The 22,392-nt window shown below is 39.5% G+C and overlaps 1 protein-coding gene across 1 annotated transcript in view; it reads left to right on the top strand.

Moving 5' to 3' along the window:
- ANKRD55 (ankyrin repeat domain 55) overlaps positions 1-10,455 on the top strand; it is a 127,096-nt gene extending 116,641 nt beyond the window's left edge. The window contains exons 9-11 of the mRNA XM_037799279.1: positions 89-753; positions 8,254-8,346; positions 10,334-10,455. Coding sequence (XP_037655207.1) covers positions 89-753; positions 8,254-8,346; positions 10,334-10,455 — 880 coding nt within the window. The remainder of the gene's footprint in view (positions 1-88; positions 754-8,253; positions 8,347-10,333) is intronic.
- Positions 10,456-22,392: the final 11,937 nt, after the last annotated feature.

Here is a 22,392-nt window from a genome sequence, read left to right as displayed (position 1 = left end):
AGATAAAATAGAGGCTATGTTTTGTTTAGTGACGTTGTCTCCACTTCCTATCCTCACATAATATCCGTGTTATTTTATGTTCCCATAGAATAGAGCCTACCCAACCCCTTCCTTCCCAGAACAGTAGACCCCAGAAGAAGGAGGGACGGTTCAGCATGCTCAATCAAATCTTCTGCAAAAATAAGAAAGAAGAGCAGAGAGCCTATCAGAAAGATCACAGCAGAGACAGATACAGGGAGGAGGACACCTCGGAAGTCGATGACATCATCACCACCTTTGACAGCATCGTGGATACCAACTGCCAAGAACAGCCTGGTGATCAGGAGGCTATGGTTGACTTTAAGAAGAGGACCTCAGAGAATTCAAAATATCTCTTGCCAGAAAAGAAGCCTTTGGCCCATAAGGGGCTTCCACCAATCAGAACACAGAGTCTCCCACCCATCACCCTGGGCAATAACTTCCTGACGGCCTCCCATGGGGCCACTGCCCATGCTGGGCTGAGCTCTGGTACTCATCATACAGCTCAGAGGTCTCAGAAAAGTAGAAGTGAGCAGGATTTATTAAATAATAGAACTAGCTGCCAAACATTGCTAGACAACCCCTGGAGGGGTGAGTCTAATCAGGTGTTCCCCTACAAAGCTTGGACTGTGTCGTCTTCTGACAAGCTGCTAGACAGATTGCTCAATGGCAGATCTGGTCACCAGGAGGTCTTGGGGCCACCACATCTTCCCCATCTACATAATCCTTCATCAGGTAATATCCTTGCTTCCTTCTTCTTCATTTCTGGCAAGCTCTATACAGGAAGTGACTCATACAGTTCTGAGTTAGGAACTGGAGTGACAGATAGCCACATTACCCCAGAGGGAAGGACCAGAATAAAATGGGTAAATGGGGCCATCATTTCTCCTGGAGTGCTCCTGGATCCAGATTTCCAGGCTATGGAAACATTCTCTTTTTCCACCTTAAGAGTAAAATCATCCAGTAAAAGTGCATGCCTCCTCAGCCTCCAAGCAAATATGTGTGTTGTCTGGCAGTTTGATCAGGAATACTATTGCCAGTAGCAGGGATTCCTAACCAGGGGTATGTTTGCAAAATCACCTACAAGGGGTTGGTTAGTTTGACTGTTCAAGCACCACTCCATACTTACCAAATCAAAATCTTGTTGAGGAAGAAGGGAAAATGGTATGCCTTGTATGTATATGTTTAGTAAGGTAACACATTTGCACATTTATGGTTCAAGTCTCACCACATACCAAAGGATTCTGTGGCAGTTCTCCTTCCTGTCTCTTCTTGCATCTACCCAGTGCCTCTCACCCAAATCTACCGATGTCATTAATTTCCTGTTTCTCCTTCCCAAGATGTTTTATATGCATACAAGCAAATACATGTGTATATATTCCATGCCCCTTTTCAAATAAATGCATCACACTAAACAATTTATAAATGTTTTTTAAAAATGATTCACAGATGATTCTGCTGCCACCAGAGGCTGAGAACCATTGCTCTAAAGCAGAGGCTGCAAAACAACTTCAAAGTCTCTTCACTACCACAATATCTTGGTTTATTTTGGTTTGTTATTAACTGAATTAATTGCCAATATTTAAAAATCAAGAAGTTTTACACACACAAAAAAATTGTAAATTCCTAGCTTTTCTTGAGAAACTGAAAAACCTGTCAGCAATGAACCCAAATTCCCATGCAGCAATAATAAGCAGGATCTGAGTAACCAACTTGGTTGCCCAGTTCTACCAAGCCCACACTCTCTAGTATCTCTCTGTGGAGTGTCAATTGTTATTTATCGAAGTGTTTCTGTTGTTTTCCATATAATAGGGTTAGGAAGAAAATTATATATTCGTAGAACCCACTTCCCTGTCAAAAGTGGAAAAATGAAAGATAAAACAAGAGTGCTATGTGTTTTAAGAAATGTGGGGGAGGGCATATTTCTTTTGGAACTGAAGAATAGTCCTTCCTGTTAATATGCAGCTTGTGTCAGGTCCTCTTCATTCATTTAAATGTGCCTGGTGCCCAAGACTTTGAGGCAGAGTGTGGCTCCCCTCATACATATTTACATACACACACACACACACACATATACACATTTAGGCATGGGATGAATATGGATAAGCACATTAGGCTATTTCTGTGTGTCTGAGGAAAAGCTCCACTCAAAACTTGACTCCCTCCCACAAAGCATTGAAGCATTTAGCTAGTGGTGTGGTAGTGTGGTTTTGCCTTTTTTTTTTTTTTCTTGAGGAAGAATAAAGAAAAGAACTTATTGGCCTGCCACCTTTTGACACTTTAGTGGCCTCCAGGATCTCAGCTCAGCCTACTTCCTGGAGCTAACCCTGTCCTGACTATGCTAACACCTTCCCTTTTGACAGCCGTCTGCTGTCCCTTCAATATCAGTTAGGATTGGGCTCAGCTACCTGTAGTAGAAAACTCAAAATGACAGTGACTTAAACTACAAAGAAGTTTATTGCTCTCATTCCATTTTTCTCATATGAAAGAAGTCTGAAGTTCCCAGATGCTTGATGGCTCATGATCATTAGAGACCCAGGCTCCTTCTGTCTGTAGGCACCACACCCTAATATATGGCTTCCATCATCCGGGGGAACTCACAGTCTGCAGTAACTGATGGAGCAGGAAGAAGGATATAGAGAGAGGCAAAAAAAAAAAAAAAAATGGGTGTCTCTCAGCTGAGTCAGTGCCCATTAAAAAGTCATCTTCCATAAGTCCCACGCTTCTGCTTACATCTCATTGGCCAGAATTTTAGTCATATGATTACACCTATCTGCAAGGGATAGATAAAAATCATCATGTACTCTTTTACCTGGGCATTCTGTTTCTAAGGGAGAAGGTAGAATGGATACTGGATAGACAACTAGTAGACTCTTCACCATCCAAAAATTTCAACCATTTGAAATGAAAGGTAATTCAATAAAGTTGGTTTGGAATTTGTTCAATACCTAATGAAGTAGCTGGAAAAGTCCCGGGGCAGTAGAACAGCAGAAGAGGAGAAGCAAAATTCTCCAAGGGAAACTTCATCAATTAGTTTTGCCTATATCATTTGTCAATAAAGGAGCTTTATGGATGAAGGATTTGCTAAAATCTGTGTAGCTGACTTTAAATTGCCTCCTCCTCATGTTTAAATACAAGGCATTAGGTTTTAAGATGGATAGGACCTTGATCATTTGCTCATTCATTAAATGATTTTTGAGTGTCTATCATACTAATTTATCAAGAGGCAGTATGGTCCAATGGTTAAGGGAGTGCTTCTGAAGTCACACTGCCCTTTGCCAGATGGCCTCCAGGTAGTTTTGGCCAACAAGAGGCAATGGTGAAAGATTAAGAGCAGGAGAATGGGGAAACCAGAGTATTTCTCCAGGGCCCCCTCTGCTTCCTATGGTGTCTCTTACAACAGCTCCATCTCCTCCCCTTTCTCTCCAAACAGTCCCTCCCTCTGTGCGTCTGGCTCCCACTAGCTTCTGGGCCGTGGCAATGCCAATTCTTCCCACTGTCCCTATGGCCTGGAGGTGTTTGCATCTTCCTGCAGAGGCTCCTCTCTGGGTTGTCCTTGTCCTCTGTTGGCTTCTCGGTTTCTCTACCACCAATGTAACCAACTTTTTTGCTATGAAATTCCCTCTATTTGAAAGACCTAGAGAGATCTAACTATTTTCTTGGATGGCCCCTGATTGACAAAGCAAGAAATTTTATCTTTCTGGGCAACAGTTTCCTGATCTGTAAAATTAAAAAAAAAAAAAAAATAGTACCTTACCCTCTGCATAGAGGGGCTGGAACCAATTTGTCTGAGGGGCGCTCTTCCCAGTCCTACTTGACATGGCCTAGAAAAGTTACATGATTTGCTCAAAATCTTGGAGCTTGATGATATATTCAGGTCATCACCCTGGCAGTGTAATTCTCTCTTTAAATCTTGAAGTCCAGTTTGTTAGTATGCTTACTGATTACCTAACATGTAATTTTCTTAGAAATCACATTATCCTCCCGGAAATAAAACGTTTTCCCTGGCTAATGGGTTTTATTTTTGTGGGCACTTTTAACCCAATTTAATATGTTGGGTTTAGGGCTACCGAGGCATCTGGAATACAGTTGAGAGGGTTCTCTTCAGTGGTTTAAGTTTTTAGTCTAGGGAGGTTGAAACTCAGCAGATTTTTACATTGAGCTTCTTATGAGCTTCTTTATGTGATGTGAAAGCCTGATGTGGTAAAGCAATTGGATACTATAAACTATACCACTGTACCACTGGTTTGAACTTGGATACCCCTTTAACTTTGGATTTTCTCCTTTCTTGCCCTGGGTTCAGTAAAAATAATACCAGCTAGCAGCACTAATGTTTGAATTCCTGGCAGCACTAGCCATCCTGTGCTAACATCAGCAACTCTGAATATTTCACCGTAATGATTATCGCTTAACATTTATTGGGACCTGTCAGCTGGCTAGATGCAGAGATGGGGGATGAGGCACTTATCCTAATGAGTTGGAATTTGGACCAAATCAGCTTAATTCCCTGCCAGCAGCTTTCAGAGAAAATGGAACAGAAAGCTCTGTGGTGTTTTCTACCAGTCTGGTTATTTACAAGCTATCACAAGAAAAATAAGAAAGTACTCACTTCCTTTCTCCCTCAAGAGACATCTTCCTCCTCCAGAACTTTCTAGACTGTATCAGTAATAATTCACCCTCCTTGCTACGTAGATGTGATCCTGTGAGTCCTCTGTTTAAACCCATCAGAGGCTTTGCATCTTTCCAGAACAAAAGCCAGATTCCTTAGCTAAGCAAGCAAAGCCCTGATTGTGTGGCTCTGCGCCACTTCCCATTCTCTGCACCTCCCATCTCACATCTTTTTTCCCCAACCCCTTGAACAGTTTCTTGAATATTCCACTCCTTTTCACTCTTATGAGATCTTTGCCCATGTTACTTTTCTCTGGATGGACCCTCTCCCTGCCTACATGCTTGACAGATTCCTTTAAACTTTTAAAAACCAACTCAAAATTCCCCTTCTACGTGAATGTCACTCAGCCCTCTAGGAAGTGTTGCCCTTTCTTACTATTCATAGCAAGAATAGATCCACCTTGTTGAGGCACCTTCTTGGGGGCAGACAACATACAACACACTTCTTTCTCAACAACACTGCAGGAGAGGAGTTTTTATCCCCATTTTGTAAGTGGAGAGATTGAGGCACAGAGAAGTTTGCTCACCTGCCGTAGGTTACAAAGCTAGCTAGGAAGGGGGAGCAGACATTCGAACAAGATCGATCAGATTCGAGGGCACATTGATCTCTCTGGACCCTTCTTTCCTCTGTGATGCCCCACATACTTCTATCACAGCACTACTCATGGCACTTCAAAATTGCACGTTTACCTGTCTCTCCTTCTCTCTTCCCGTCTAAACTGGAAGACCTTTGAGCGCTTGCCTTCTTCTCCAGCATCTGGAATACAGTGGGTGCTCAAGAGTTGATTGCCGAATTTATTGCCTTTTGCTTTAATCACCTCTGGCTCCTTCATGTAACTGTGAAAACTTTTCCTGCCCTTTTATTCTGGGAAGATGGTCCTCGACCCTATCCCCATGGGCTGGATGGTCCCTGGTGGCATCGAGCACAGATATGAGTTTGGGGCTGTGCACAGCTCCATGTTGTCCTTCTAAACTGCACAAAACACCAGTGAGGGGTAAAGTTTAACTCATTGTCTCAGCCCCTCTCTTGCCCACTTCTTCCATCCTAACAATATTTCTTTGGTGCCTAGAAGGCAGAATAGTGAGGTCTTAGGGTAACACAGATTTGGGTTGCTGTCCAGGCTCAGCACTTACCGGCTCTTGACCTTGAGCACATTTTAGAATTTCTCCAAGGCAGCTTCCTCATTTGTAAAACAGCAAAGATAATAGGATCTATGTCACAGGGAAGGTGGTTGTTCGGACTAAAAGATTATGCCTGCAGCATTTAGCCCAGCCCCTGATAGTGCTTAAAAACAATACGTAAGTGCTTAAAAATGTTATCTATAATTATTATTACCTTGTTTCTTGGTTTTGCAAATTTCTACTCAAGTGTTCAAGGATAATTAAGTTAGAGATGATTTGGGTCTTAACATAGTCCATGCAGAAGTGTTTGCTTTTTAAATAGTGGCTCCTGATGTGACTTTACCTTCAGAGTTCAAAGGAATAAAAATATAATGGTTCATCAATTGATGAATGGATAAATAATATGCTGTATATATATATAATGGAATATTACTTAGCCGTAAAAAGTAATGAAGCTCTGATACATGCAACAGCATGGATTAAACTTGAAGACATCATGTTGCCTGAAATAAACCAGACACATAAGGATTGTATGATCTTACTGATTTGAAATAATTAGAATAAGCAAACTCATAGAGTCATAACCTAGAATATGTGTTACCAGAGAAAAGAGCGGGGATAGGGAATAGAAGTTGAGGCTTAAAATGTACAAGGGTTCCTATTTGGAATTGATGGAAATGTTTTGGTAATAGATGGTGGTGAAGGTAGCACAATATCATGAATGTAATTAGCAGCACTGAAATATATATCTGAATGTGATTTAAAGAGGAAATGTTAGATTATATATACGGTAACAAAAATTTCCATGGAACCACACTGCACAGTGAACCCTAAGTTAACCATGGACTATAGTTAACAGTGCAATTATAAAAACGTGCTATTATCAATTGTAACAAATGTTCCACACCAGTGCAAGGTGTTAACAATAGGGTGGTATATGGGAATCCTGTATTTTATGCATGATTGTTCTGTAAATCCACAGCTTCTTTAATAAAGAAAAAATATATACAGATAATGGCAAAGTATCCACTAAAGAGACTGGAAATTTTGGCCAGTTGCCATCAAAGCACACTCTACAGGCGATTCCCCCACAAAGGCAATCTACCATTGGACTTAAAGGGGACAGAAGGTGGATCTTGGATAATATTTGCTTTTTTCTTATGCAAAAGGCTATTTTGTCCAGACAGTAGATTCTTAAACTCTGTCAGCATTGCTGTTGTGATTCCAGTTCCTTCTCAGATACCCTAGTGAGCAAAAGAACAAATGAAAACATGCCTCACTGTCTGGAAGATAATGTTAAACACTCCACGTAATAGAATGCCTCTAGTAATTGCTAATGCATATTGAGCACTTTCCTTATACCAGGTATTGAACTAAATGCTTTACATTTGTTCTCCTATTTAATCCTCATGACAGATAGAAGACAGATAGTATTTTCACCACTTTTAAATATGAGGAAACAGATTTAGAGAGGCTATGTCACTTCCCCAAGGCTGAAAAGTGGTGACCTGGGAATCAAGCCCAATCCTGTCTGATCCCAGAGTCCAAGCTCCTGACCATTATGCCATTCTATCAACTTTTAAAATGAGCTTAAATAACCCTTGTTTTTCCTTCTATGTTCAGATATTTGGAAAATACATCTCTCTTATTCAACGGTATGCTGATAAATGTTTAACAATGGTCTCCCTAGGCGAAAAAAAATCAGAATTTGCTGATTTCCATTGTGTAAATATTACCAACATGACTGATTTCAAGCCACCAATGAGATGAAAACCAGCTCACAAAATTCCTGAAAATCTAACCATCAGCCATCAAGAGTCAGTACAGTGGTTCCAACACACTACTGTTGTAGGCAATTAGGTTATAGCGATTTCCCGAGTGCTTTCACCCAATTCCCAACTGTAGGTCAGTGATTCTCAGTCCTGGCTGTCCATTAGAATCACCTGGGAGCTGATAAAAATGTGATTACTGAGCCCTACCCCCAGAGATTCTCTTTTAATTGATTTGGAGTATGGCAACAGCATTGATATTTTTTTAAGTTCCTCAAATAATTCCCACGTGCCACCAAAATTGAGAAACACAGACACCACTTCTGACCTACTCATTCATCAAAAACTTGACAACTAAGTGATAAATTATTCCATAACTCAATATCACTTTTATTTTTCCAACTTAAGTGTTGTGGAGTGAAGGACCACCTGTGCTGGTTTAGAAAATTTTATTTAAATTATTTCATTCAAGAAATGATTTCTGGTGCCTCTTCCTTTCATTTGAACAGTGACTGGCGTATAATAGACACTCAAAGTGTAGCTATTATTGTTTTTGTTGTTGTCACATCTTAAATTTAGTGATTTCTAACAAGTTTTATGATTCTCTTATCCATTGGATATTGTAATTTGCACTTAATTGGGTCTAAATGATTGATGCAAATATGTTTGTCTCCAGGACAAAATTTTCAGCATCCCTCCCCAAACAGACCCAAAATCAAGGATCTTCCTTTCACACGGAACAACCTAGCTCCCCTACCAGACCAGAAATGTAAGTACTGTAAATCTTTCTCGACTTCCTTTGTAATAATTAACAAATATAGACACAACTAAATGTAATTTCATTTTCCTTTCATTTTTCAAGGGGACATCAGGAGCTAAAATTTGTAAATTATATGAAATATAGAGACAATCTTTAAAAAGCTTCTTCCAACTTAGTAACACTTGTTGGAGGGGATAGAGAACACTCCCTCCCTTGAGAAATTTTTGTGTTCAGACTATAAAAGCAGTAATAGGAATTTTCTTTGCTATGTATTATTTAATGTCTTTAGGAAGGTGCTTTAAAATTCTTCTCTTAAGGATAACATCTTGACATTGGTTTCCTTACTACGGTGGACAGCTGGAAATGTGCATTACCTCTGTGTTCACACTCCATGTACTTCAAAGCAGAAAGGAATAGTCAAGTAGATGCCCTTCATCACTAATAATTTTGGCATTATTGATTTATTTTATATTTATTTAAAATCAATTTGTATATTTATAATATTAAAAACTCACAAAATAAAATAGTAATACATTTTACTGCATCAATGATCTTCAAACTTGAGTATGCCTAAGAATTATCTGGGAAGCTTGTTGTACAGTAGATTCCTAGGCCCCACCCCCAATTCTGAGTCTATATATCCTCACATCTGTGCTGTAAGACAGGTGCCATTCTTATTCCTACTGTACCAATAAGAAAACTGAGTTCAGAGAGATGACATAACTTGACCACCATTACATAGGTAGTAAGTAGCAAACCCAGGAGCAAAGCCCTGGGATACTGAGTCTTGGGATAACACGTAAAACAATAATTACTGGATTCTCATTTTCTTCCTCTTTTTTCTTCCTGCCTACTGCATAAGCCACACCCCACCCCTTTATATCACTTGCACAAACACACAGACATACACACACACACAAGTCCCTTCTACACCTTAATCAGAGATTAGATGATTTAGGAGCTGCCTTAACTATTAACAAGACAAGTTCCCTAAACTTTCTGTACTTAAGTTTCCTCATTTTGGCTATAACAATAGTACCAGGCTGATAAATTTGTGAGGATTGAATGAGATAATATACCTAAAGCACCTGCACACTGTTTGCACAGATTAAATACCCAATATGGCTTTTCAACCCAGGCTACAGTTTGAAAGGGACCAACCAAGAGTTCTAGAACTCTTTTGGTAAAAACAATGAACCACAGTCCTAATAAAACCCAGTCTTTTTGCAGATTAGGAAAGTAAGAAGTAGAAGAGTATGTCCAAAGCCACCCAGAGTTAGTAGCAGAAACCGAGACTTCCTCCTCAACAGATGCGTTCCTCTGCCTTACTGATCTGGGTAAATGTGAGAGTTTTGGGTGCTATGAATTATATTGTTGAATGCAATTCAGGCCTGAGCTTGTCTTTAAGGAGAAACCTAGTCCCACAAAGGAAGGAAGGAGTTAAGGGAGGAGTCACTCAGTCTTGAGTCTTGGTGGTGCTTAGAGAAACCAAAAACAGGGGAGTTTCTTGCAGAGCTTGGAAGCATCACTTTTCACATTTAGGTCTCAGAAGAGAAGGGAAGATAAAGATCTTTGATAGGCTTTAGCTCTAAGAAAAATAAATGGTAGGGCACGCAGTGCTTTCCCTAAAGAAACAGGATAGCCTTTTGAGGTTTGTTTGCAGTTTGCATAAAAGAACAGGGCAAATGTCTTTGGGGCTTCTTTGGAACCTTGTGCTGACTTGGCTGGCCATCAACTACTACCCCACCCAAGGAAGAACTCTGCCTGGCACGCACTGCCCAATCTTGTTTTGATCAGACTTGGCCCAGTCCTGTATTTTTGCATATTTGACATCCATGACTACATGAAGTAAAGCCTAAATAGATATGTATACTCAACTCTCACTAAGAAAAACTTAGAAATACTGCCCCTCTTAAGAAATAGCAGTTCTCCTACCACCATTCTGCACCAAGAAAGGCAAATCTTGAAAGTCTCTCATTCTATTCTTTCTCCCCAGTTCTGTCTGGAGAACCTCTAAGGGCAAACCGAGTGCTTCCGGCTATTCCAAGCCAACGGGGACACAATACACCAGCTGAGGAGAGTGAAAAGCCTGCCAATAACACCAATAAAGAAAATTAACTGTGGGCTGCTGACTACAGAAATATAGATGATATATATCTTCAATTCTCAAGGGATGAGATTACTCTAATTTGTAAGAACAAAGACTAATTTAGTAAGCTGCATTCCATAAGCCATTCACAGTTTTGTAACTCAAAAAGTCTTTATTCCAAATAAAGACATTTCTCAAATAGGCACTTAAAATTTTTGAGCGTGCATGTACTATAAGTCTGTGAGTTTCTGTGACCTCCACACACCAAAATAAAAAGTCAAAATAGGCCACCAGTAGGGAAACTTAGCTATATTTGGTTTGCTTTGTGGCATGTTTGCTGATTATTTTTGCTGAATGATTTTATGTTTAAAAAATTTGTATGTTTTGCTGAATAATAAATAAATAAATGCACATTCCAGACTCTTTCTTTACATTTGTTGTACTTCTACCTTTGACTGATGTGACTTCATTAAAATGATAGTAATAAAGTCTTTAACCAGTCACTTTTAAATATTCAATCTTCCGCAAAATATATTCTAACATAGTTCTTGGCTACAGCCAAGTTAATGACTGCCTAATTGGCTTGACAATGCAAGTTTTCAAGGTTTCAATGTTTGTGAGTCTCTTCTTTGTTAATTATTTCCACCCATTTTCTTTTTCAGGTATTATTGATTGTTTCACTAGTGAGGAGGTTATGTGAGTTGGAAAAGTCTACATCCTGGCCTAACAGAATTGAGTACGCTCTTCATACACATTCCTCAAATGCTCTGCATATTTAATCATTCTTTTTTTCTGTCAAAATAATGGCCTCAGCCTACTCAAAACATTCCCAAACTTTAGACTCAATGAAGCTTTGAAAGACTGCTACTAATTACAGATCTCCTTATCAAAATGCTTGTGTGGTGTTTTGATTGATTTTGGCTAGAGGTCTTTATAAAATTCAAGTCTCAGCTACATCAGGGAAGAGCTGCTCCGTGTTATTTCTGAGCCTGCATATTATTTTGCAAATATCTCATTGTAACATTTATCACTGTATATTAATGTTATTTGTTTAGAGAGGTCGGATTCTACCAGTAGCTAGCTAGAAGTTCCCCTGGGGCTAAATCAGTTATTTGGCTTTGCACTCCTAGAGATCTGTATAGCGCCTGACACAGCAGGCATGCAGTCATTTTATTCAGGAAGGAAGGAAGGGAAGGAAGCAGGGAGGGAGAAGGGGTGGAGCCAAGGTAGGGAGATGTAGGAAGTGATAATGAAAGAGGTCATTAGTCCACAATCACATTTTGGCGATGATAGTTGTTTGACCAACCTCCCAAGCTAGGGAGAGGGAGGAAAAATCATGAGGCAAATGGAAGACCATTTAAGACACAGCTTCTGAAAGGTTTTCTGTTCTGTTGCATTTTGTCTGTGGGCTGGTTTTGTTTTGAAGAATCATTCTTTGTAAACAGTGGACTGTTAGGCTGGTCAGTTGTGTCACCTGGCTACTTTTGATCCATGTCCATTCACCCATAAATACCAAGGCTCTGTGCCACCTAGATGATTCAAGGTAGGCTAGCTTCTACTGCAATAATAAACAACCCCCAAATCTCATTGGCTAACATAATTTGTTTCTCATTCACACTCCTTGTCCCTCACCAGTTGGCAGAGTTGGCTGACGTAGACTCCATTTCAACATGTGCTTCCTTGATGACCAAAGCAGAGGAAATGAGAGGTGAGTCTCATCACTTCCTCTCACTTTTCATTTGCCAAATCAAGTCACATGGACATGCCTAACTTCAAAAGGGACAGAGAAGTGTGCATGTCTTTGGAAAGGGGAGAATTGGAATATTTGTGAATTATCCAAAAGATTACCACACTACCCAAATCTCAGATTCTGAGTGATCATTTAAGGAGACTGGTATGCCCTTCCATGAAGTAGATAATACAAAAATTAATGTATACAGTATGGAAAAATCACCATCCCTTAGCACCTGCACACACACACACATACACACAGAGGGTCTTCTAATATTGGGCTTTTCTATCCAAGTTGATTTAGGAATTTTTTTTTTTTTTTTTTTTTTGCTTGCTATGAAGAAATAATATGTTGTCACTCCCTTCTCTTTAAACAGAGTAGCTGTCCTTCTCCAACCAGGTAAAGTTGCTTATTTGGGGTAGATTCATCTTCAGCCAATATTTTACTGACCAAATCAGATATTAAGTACTCACTAATTAGAGACTAACTTTCCAAAATTACAAGCAACTTTTTCTTCTAAAATGCTTTGTTTCTTGTTTTACCACCTACATTACCCTTCATTTATAAGGATATATCCTGTATTTCCACACATAAAAATCATAACTATGCATACATTATTTCATTTGAACCATTACATCAACCTTCAAAATAGTTCTTATCACCCCCCGTTTACAGATAAGAAATCCAAGGCAGAGAAAAGTTAAATAATTTGGCTTATAAGAGAGGCCTCTCTAGTCCCAAAGTCCATATACATAACCTCAAAACCATCAATTCCCTGTTCCAGAAATTTCATAAGTATGCTATACCTTTGGCAAAGCCTCCTTTCTGAATTTATGTATTCAGCCTAAATATCTATACAGGCAAAGTGGAGCTGCCATTAATGTTTGTGGAAATAGCCACCAACTCAGTGATTTGTGCTAAACTAGGTAGAGTTGTTGGAAGTAAAATGTTCCCCCTAACACCCCCCCCCCCCATTTTTCTTAGTTCTTTTTGGTAATCAGCACATTTAATATAGGTGTCATTTCTTCCAGTAAAAAATTAGCTTCAATGCTCTGGTCATCCTAGAATTAAGTCAACAAATAGATTTCTGTGACTCCAGCATATTATTCCTTCCAACTCTACCAGAGCACAATTTGATACACAATATTTGATTCTAACTCACCAAGTGATTGATTAGAAATGTAGTGCTTCCCAAAAAGACAAATATAACCATTAATTTTGGTTTTGCTCCTACTGTTTGAAATTTACCAATACATGTCTCTAAGTGAGGACATCCTGGCATTTAAAGGTCTTCTAAAAACAGCCCTTGGGAATCCAGCATGGGTTTAAATGCAGTAACTAAGAAGGCACAAATTGGGCATCAGCTTCTAGCATGAAATATAAAACTCAAAACAAAAACTAAATTAATAAAGGAACATGATAGCAACTTTCATATGTAGTAGCTAGACCCTTTATTGCCTTCTGAAAATTTTTTTAAGTGAGGTTTTAAATCAGGAAATTCTATCAGAGCTACATATTTTCTAGACATTGACATAGAAATCTTAATACTGGTAGACCATGACTCTATATAAATAGTATGTTTCTATCAAAATCATGGTTTTTCAAAGCAAATGCTTCCCATTCTTACCTCTGTTCTAGTCCAACAAGTTCAAAGAAATCACCAGAGGCCAAATCTGGGAAGTCAGTGCATAAATTTTACCAAAAACTGTAGAGTTTCCAGTTAGCATGTTATACTAGCACAGTTGTCAGCAGAAGGACAAAGATAATTTTCACATTGATATACATGAAAAACAGGAAATAACTTGCTGATTATTAATTCCCCAGTGAAAATCTCACCAATGCTGAAGAGTAAATCACCTTGCAGTTGCTAATGGTCTACAGACTAAGAAAAATGTCAGAGGAAAAAAGTCTGCCAGTTCCTTTAGGAAGACATAATAGAATCTAAGTGGTTTACATGCAAGATAGGAAGCTGAAGTTTTTGGCCATGGCGATGTAGTACCTGCTGTAAATGGGAAGGTGGGGTGGAGGATAGAGGAAATTGTAGTCAGCCCTATATGGGCAGTGAACCCAAGAAACGAGTCCAGATACAAACAGATGACCATGTTCAATGTCTTTGATGCACTGAAGGTGACTCAGCCCCAGACATAGCAGAGATTGACATAAAAGGATGAAGAAAATTATCTCCCTGGGTTCTACTTGTGTAAAATGTAAAAGTACTCCAAAAAGGCTCTAAGGAGAAGCCAATTATACTTACTGACTACTTAGATCCTGATAATTAAAATAACAACAACAACAACAACAGCAGCAGGTAATAAAGACGCAAAGCCACACCTTAGGACCAGAAGTAGCCAAATAATTGTTCTATATGATGAGCAAGCCAAGGCCTGGCCTCTGCCTCAGAAGGATGAACTCCATTTCTCTTGCTTAACACTTACGTCATTGCTCACAGATCTTAGGAGATGCTAACTAAAACTTCTTTAAGTTGCCTAAAACATAAAGAAGTTTTCTCAGATACAAATGGGAAAGCCAAGCAAGCCTTTGAATGCAGGAAAAGGTAAAAACCAATGCAATGTTCCCATGTGTCTAAGTAGCTCATTCTGGGATATCTATCCCAGTGTTCTCTGAACAAGTGATTTTGGAGGAGAAAACATAGACATGCAGAGAAAAAGTAAGTTGGACAGCTATAGGAATCTTTTCTGCCTTGAATCTCTAGGCCCTGACATCTTGCCCATTAAATATCCATAGCTGTGGGCTTAGCTAGAATGTCTCCTTCATAGCATCACCTCCCCTTTGCCACATTCCTTCAGAATGGGATGAAGATTCAACCTTCCCTAAAGACTTCTGTGTTATCCTAATAAAGGCTAGCAAAATGAATAAGATTTTACTCCCAGCAGTGTGCTGGAGTCAGCTCTAACCAGTTCGCAGAAGCTAATTATGAAATACAATCTTCAGGAATTTTGTGAAATGATAGCTTGAAATTGACCATGGTGGAAATACCCACACCACGGAAATAAGCAAACAAATCAGGGCTTCCTTTACCAGCATATCATTGACTATAACTTTTTTTAAAAATCTTTCCAAATTAAGAGCAATTTAAATTAAATAGGAACCCTGTTGCTATAGAACAGGACTCATGCCTGCCTCAAACAGTAAATCATAACATTCCTAGGTTCTCTTGTATTGAATTGTAACATTTCATGGAATATAATATAATCCAAAGGTTAATGAAACCCATATAGTAGACGTGTGCATGATTCAGTACTACCTCTAGAATGGGATTTCCCCTCATAACTCATTATGAACCAAATCACACCTTAATGAGTGTTCATGGATGATCAAAGCTGTCCCTGTTGCCTCGTGAGCCTATTAACAGCTCACAGCTCAGTTTAGCCAGGTTTTCTGCTCATCGTCACCAGTCTGGTCTGGTAGGCAGCACTCTCCCTGGCTTCATGTCTGATCTTGTTCTCACCTCCACACCCCATAACACTCAGGAAATGCATGTGTGGCTCCTCCAATTCCCCTTGTAGCTAGGAAACAAACACCAACTCGTGGGAAGGGCTGAAAGTCAGGCAGGAAATGGATGTGTTGGTGACTTTCTCAGGCCAGCTTGAACAGAATCAAGAGGGAAAATGAGGGTTCTACATATATTCACCAGTCAGTCAAAGTCTGAATGACTCAGCTGGTTGCAAAACAAATCATTATTCCTTGGTAAGAAGAATGGTTAGCTTAAATTACATGGCCCAAGAACTGAGACATCACTCAGCCATGCGGGAAGGCCTCTTAGGGATTCATTTACATTGAGATCTGGAAATTTCCTCCTTTTCTGGCATCTATTCTCTACCCTTGACTTAGCATTTTCTGGACTGGCAGCAGATGACTATAATGCATTCCTGCATTCATTCATTCATTGTCAGTCAATCAACAAAGTCTGCTTCCACTGTGCAAGGTGCTACAGGAAGAATAGATTAGTATAGGGGATATAACAAATTTATATGAGGTTAAGTGTTGAGGCTTTTCCTATGATTATTCAAGCAAAAAAGTCAATATTTAAATAGTATATCCTCTGTTTTGATTTGTTTGTGATTTGAAGCCAATAAATTATCTTATTTTTCTTTTTTAATGCAATTTTATTGAGATATATTCATACACAATACAATCCACCCAAAATATACAATCAATGGCTTACAGTATCATCACATAGTTGTGCATTCATCACCACAATCAATATCAGAACATTTTCATTATGCTGGGGAAAAAAAAAGAAAAGAAAAGAAAGAAAACCCAAAACATAAATTATCTTTTAATAAAACCAAATATTAAGTTTCAAAATTGTTTCTCTATTTTCATTCTTTCACTCTAAGTTATAGAGTCCCAGAGAATTAAAAAAAAGGACTCTAGAAATGAGGAAATCTGAATAAAAACTTAAAATGATAATCCAAAATATTAACATTTTACCTCTTCAGTATCCTGCAGCTCAAAGCCAAAGAGATTTCTGTAGCTGGTAATATAGTCAGAGCATGAAGAAATCAGACTCGGTTTTGTAAAGTAGTAACCTTACTGTCTATGCAAAAAGGAAATCTTAACATAATTGCCAAAACTTTCCCAATCAGGTAAGTCAGGGTTAGCATCACTGACTCTCAAAATGATAACGTCATGCTGATTGAACCTCATTTCTTTATCAGTTTGTCTATTCAGAAAAGGAGAGCTGACTTCTGAGCTCTGTGGAAAATGGGGAAGGGAATGGGTGTCGGGGAGGACTTGGTTGAAAGCTAATCCTTTCAGGAGCCAGTCCCACACCCAGTCAGAGCCATCCTCAGCCCAACCCAGGAGGGAGGTTAGCATTTCCCTGGTGGAGAGACAATTCCATGTGGTAATTACCCTAACCTAAGCAGAGAAGTGTTTCCAGTGTGCCTGACACACAGCGTTCTAATGGATTATCCATTACTTTCTCTCAAGTCTTTTGACACTATCACTCATGGGGTGCAAAACAAACTGATTTCTATGCTCCCATTTCTCTTAACCACTTATCCATCTTGTAGGTGTGCTGATGAACTCTGGGAGGAGGAGAAAGAAGGAAAGAGGCCAGGAACACTTGTCAACTTTCAAAGAAGTCCACACCTGATTGAGAATTAGCTGTGTGCAGCACAGAGTCAAATATTTGAGGACATGGAGCCTAAGGTAAAACTAATGGCCCTCTTACTATGTATCCAGTGTAATACTGGTTCTCATATGAGGAAAGAAGCTTGGGAACAGACGTAAAGAAACTTCTCAAGTATATTTTATCCTCAAAATTCTAAAATTAGAATGAATTTAATAAAATGTAATGCTTTGCTCTGATTTCTTTTTGTTACTTTAAAACTTCACTGACACAACACATATGAGTAACTGCCTTTTTTCCAACTAAACTTACTTTGCAGAATGTATCTTCTTGACAATTTTTAAGAGAATCATGATAATGTAATGAAGAATGGCCATTTAGATTTTTTTACATATATTTTTAATAAAATGTGCTGGCCGTTCCAACATCACTAGTGTTCTTTTTAATGAAAAGAAAAACACTTGATAATAATGACTTGCATCCTCTAATTTAAAAATACCATAAAAAGTAGTGGTGGGGATTAACAGAAGAAACTAAGTAGTCCTTAATAAATTTGTTCCCTGTTCTCACTTACCAGTTCCCTTCTTCTACTAACTCTTCTGTCTCCAAATAAAAGTTGACTATTGAAGCAAAAATTTGTGAGCACCTATTATGTACACTGTTGCAGGTGAGGGGGCTACAACCATGAATAAAACAAAGCCCCTGCTCTCATAAAGCTCATTGTCTTTGAGGATGTGACCGAAATTCCCCAGGTTGCATTTCTACAGGTGAAGCAATTTGAAAAACCTGCTAATTATCTCAGGTTCTATTTTATGACTTAGTGTCTCAGAGATTCAATGAAACCTAATTCCCAATGGCACTGGGGTTACTGCTGCCAATAGTTCTTATTCCCCTGGGCTTTATTTCCTGTGAGAACTTAATCAATGTAAGGAGAAAGAACAGAAAATCCAAGGGAATCACTCTAGTTAATTTAGAGATATCCTTTAAATGTGCAATAAAGACAAGATTTCATTAAGAGGAAGTCTTCTGAAGCAATTTGATAGAGAGGAGGGAACTGGAGGCCACAGGGCAGGGCATAAATAAAGGAGAATTTTACAGCCAGAGGGTGTGTGATGCTGGAGAGAGAAATAAAATTCAGAATGGGAAACAGCCACCCACACTTGTAGCAAAGAAAAGAGCAGGTGGCAAAAAAAGGAGAAGCCCTTGGAGGTGGATGGAGGACCTGGAACTTTGGAAAATAACGTTTTTACTTGAAGTCCTAAGTGAGGGAAAGGAGTAAAAATTGCAGCTAACCTTCTATTGTGTCAAATCCAATAAGCACTTTACATACTTTATAAATAGCTAATATTTCTCAGTTGCTTATTATGTGCAGCCACTGTTCTAAGTTCAGCACCTAGAGGAGTCATCCTATTTAATCTGCACAACAATCCTGTGAGGTAAGTACCATTATTATCCCCATCTTATTAAGAAGTTCACACAGCTGGGTAGTGGCAGGGCTGTGGTAGTCAAGCCCAGGTGGTCTGGCCCTAGAACCTGTCCTCGTATCCCTGCACACACACTGCTCCCCCAGAGAGACAGGCTGCTGCTGAGATTGCCAGTATATTGTTGAGGATTTTTACATCTATATCCATAAGGGATATTGGTCTGTAATTTTCTTTTCTTGTGCTGCCTTTACTTGGCTTTGGTATCAGAGTAATCCTTTCTCTTCTATTTTCTGGAAGAGTTTGAGAAGGATTGGAGTTAAATCTTCTTTAAGTGCTTGGTAGAATTCAGCAGTGAAACCATCTCGTCCTGGACTTTTCTTTGTTGGGAGTTTTTAAATTACTGATTCAATCTCTTAATTTATTATAAGCCTATTGATATTTTTTATTTCTTCCCGCATCACATTAGGTCATTGGGGTGTTAGGTGAGGCAGGGCGTTGAGTTCTGGTCAGTGGCATGTGAATGGCTGTCATGCCTGTGACTCCTGGGACTGGCCCCTGAAATCTCTCACTGGGTTCTCCTCTCTCTATTTCCTTGACTGGAGCCAGAGGCAGGGAACTCAGAGGGGGACTCCAGAGGCCCCAGAAGATGGTGGAACCACTAGAAAGAAGGGATCTGAGTCCAATGGCCTAACACCCAATTAGACTTGAATGTGATCAGAAATTAACCTTTCTAGTATTAAGCAATTGAGACTCAACAGTCATTTGTTACTTACCCTGATTAATACAATCTCTGAGCTTAATAGTGATTCTGTTAAAAGATGATTTTATCAGGATCCTTTAAAACAAACCTTCACTAATACAAGTTAAGATGAGAGAGAACTAGAACACTAATGAGAGTATACTGATGCGCATTGTTCATTTGACTCAGTCATTTCAAGGTATCTCGTTTGTTCCAAGGGAGGGAAGCTTTTTGTTTTTAAGACCTCTATTTTCTGGGAAAGCTCCTTGTCATTTCTAAGTGTCAAGGAGGGTCTCCACCAAAGAACCAAGTGGTGCTTGGCTTGGCTTGTAAAGCTAACATTTGCTTGACATTCTTGATGACCAGCAACCTGGGCTAGGGAGGACCCTGCATACTTTGGAGGTCACAGAGGTCTGTTACCCCAGAGCTGGTGCAATGACAAGTCTCCTAGTACAGTAAAACGGAAACCGTGCTGGAAGGAACCCCGGGATGTAAACAGAGTTCTTGGTGCTCAGGTCTCCTTCTCCTTGAGTCTCCCAGCTACAGAGGAGTTAGTGGGTTCTATCTACACATATTGCCCAAAGTATTTCTGCAGGAAAAGCTCCACACACCCTGCACCATTCACTGTGGCTGTCTGAATATCCAAGGCCCTGACCCACACAGCTTCAGACAATCGTCTCTTTACTCAGATATTTAAACCCAGTTTCTGCTGCTACTTCTAGACCACTGAAGCCATAAAGAAAGAAGAAATGTGGGACTGGGATCTAGAAGGGTCTTTGGTGCTCTCTCAACGATGGGATGTTTTCCAAGCTGCATTGGAAGAACTCTGCCTTCCTCCTGCCAATCGTTAAAACACAGATGTGCTAGAAGGAAATGAGGAGATGGATGGAGTGTGGCCGTTACCTACTTTCCTGTTCTCCTGCCTGCAGGTCCATAATGAAGTGGAGAAAAAAAAACAGGGAAGCAGATCCAAGTCTCTCCAGAAGGATGGAAGCCTCCAGGCCAAAATCCCTGGACAAGATAGGACTCAAATGATCTCAGAAGGTGAGTGGAGATGATCTCGTCTAAATCAAGAATGATATTTGAACTTTCTGTGTTTAGCTTCCTAGGTTGGCTCTTGGTCGGTTATTTTGGCCGGCTAACTACAATTGTTTAAGCTGGCTAGTTCCCAATCTAATAAAATAATTTTAAAAATGCAATCTTCCTTGTTTGCCCTGCAAAACCAACTGACATTCTGAGTGCCTCCCCAGCACCAGAGATTTCTTGACTCTGTTTATAAGATAGTCTAACACATATCCCTAAGGGAGACATGTGATGTATCTCAATATCTTCAATGAGTAGCTGTTAATACCATAAAATCATAGAACTTTGGAACCAAGAGATCCTAATGAAACTCCATTTTCCTCATTTATAAAATGAGTATGTTATACTAGAGTGTCTCTAAATATCCTTCCAATTGTAAAAGTTTATGGTCACATGTGTATACATGTGTGTGCATGGCACATATACATAAAAGGATGTAAGCTCATAATATATCAAGTTGGATTTTTTTAACAAACATTCCAAAATGTACATGTGACCCATTTTTTGAAGTTAGTCTCAGCAGAATGTAAACATGAGAGCAATTTTATTCTTACCCACCACTCTGCATTAAATTCACTCTACAGACCATTTTTCCAAGCTCAGGCATGTCCCACAGTTTTTCCAGGCCCAAGAACAGCCTTGTCATTTTAAAAGTTCAGGACAGCCCAGTTTCTTCAATTTTAAGAGGAAAACTGTGTGTGTGTTGAGGGGTGGGGGGGAGGCGGGATATAGGAATTCTGTATTTTCTATGTAATTTTTCTGTAAACTTACAGCTGCTTAAAAAAAATAAAGGCTATTAAAAAGAGAGGGAGGAGAGACTTAGTTCAGTGGTGCCTTAAAAAGTTAAACATAGAATTACCTTCAGACCTGGCAATCCCACTTCTTGGTATATACTCCAAAGATATGAAAGCAGGGACTCAAACTGATACACGTGCACCAATGTTCATAGTAGCGTTGCTCACAATAGCCAAAAGGTGAATACAACCCAGTGTCCATCAACAGATGATTGGATAAACAAAATGTGGTATACCCAATGGAATATTATTCAGCCATAAAAAGGAAAGAAGTTTGATATATACATTATAGATGAACCTTGAAAACATCATGTTGAGTGAAATAAGCCAGCCACAAATGGACAGATAGATATGTTTTCACTTATATAAAATAACCAGAACATGCAAATTCATAGAGACAGAAAGTAGATTATAGGTTACCAGGAGTTGGAGTGGGGGGTGGTGATGGTTAGGGGGAATGGAGAATGCTTAATGGGTACAGAGTTTCTGTTAATGGATGGTGGTGAATGTAATTAATACCACGGAATTGTATATTTGAAAGGGGTTAAAATGGGAAAACTTATGTTGTATATATGTTACCACAGTTTTAAAAAAAAAAAAGTAGACACCCCTCCTCCCCTAAAAAAGTTCAAGACAGTTTGATATAAGCTCCAACCTGATTTTCATCTAAACTTCCAGCTCAAATCTGCTTCAGCTTGGAAGTCTTCAGGAAGAATTGAGTGTCCTTGGCTTCTTCTCCCCTCTATTCACCTCCTCTACAAATCCCTAGCAAATATTTTAGACCCTCAGGATAAGGACCAGGGAGAGAAGAGGAGGGAGTAAGGGTGTCTTTTTAACGAGGCTGGTAGAGCTGCCATCTGTCCTCAGTGCCCTCTGGGTGCTAGCTGTGCCCCAGCTGCATGAGATGTTTCTCCCAATGTCCCAATGGGATTTTCTTCCAATAGGACTTCTTAGAGATTATCCCACTACGACTCCCTTGCCGCAGACAATTCCTCTCCTCTGGTTGGCAGCTTATGTCTCCCCATCATCCCCTACATTCTGACTGTCCATTCCTCTCTTAGGGTCCTTTCTCTGCTCTGGGAAGTTCTCTTGGGCA

Source organism: Choloepus didactylus, chromosome 11 (genome assembly GCF_015220235.1).
Source record: "Choloepus didactylus isolate mChoDid1 chromosome 11, mChoDid1.pri, whole genome shotgun sequence".
In the NCBI taxonomy this organism is placed as follows: Eukaryota; Metazoa; Chordata; class Mammalia; order Pilosa; family Megalonychidae; genus Choloepus; species Choloepus didactylus.
This window is presented reverse-complemented; position numbering and strand designations above follow the sequence as displayed.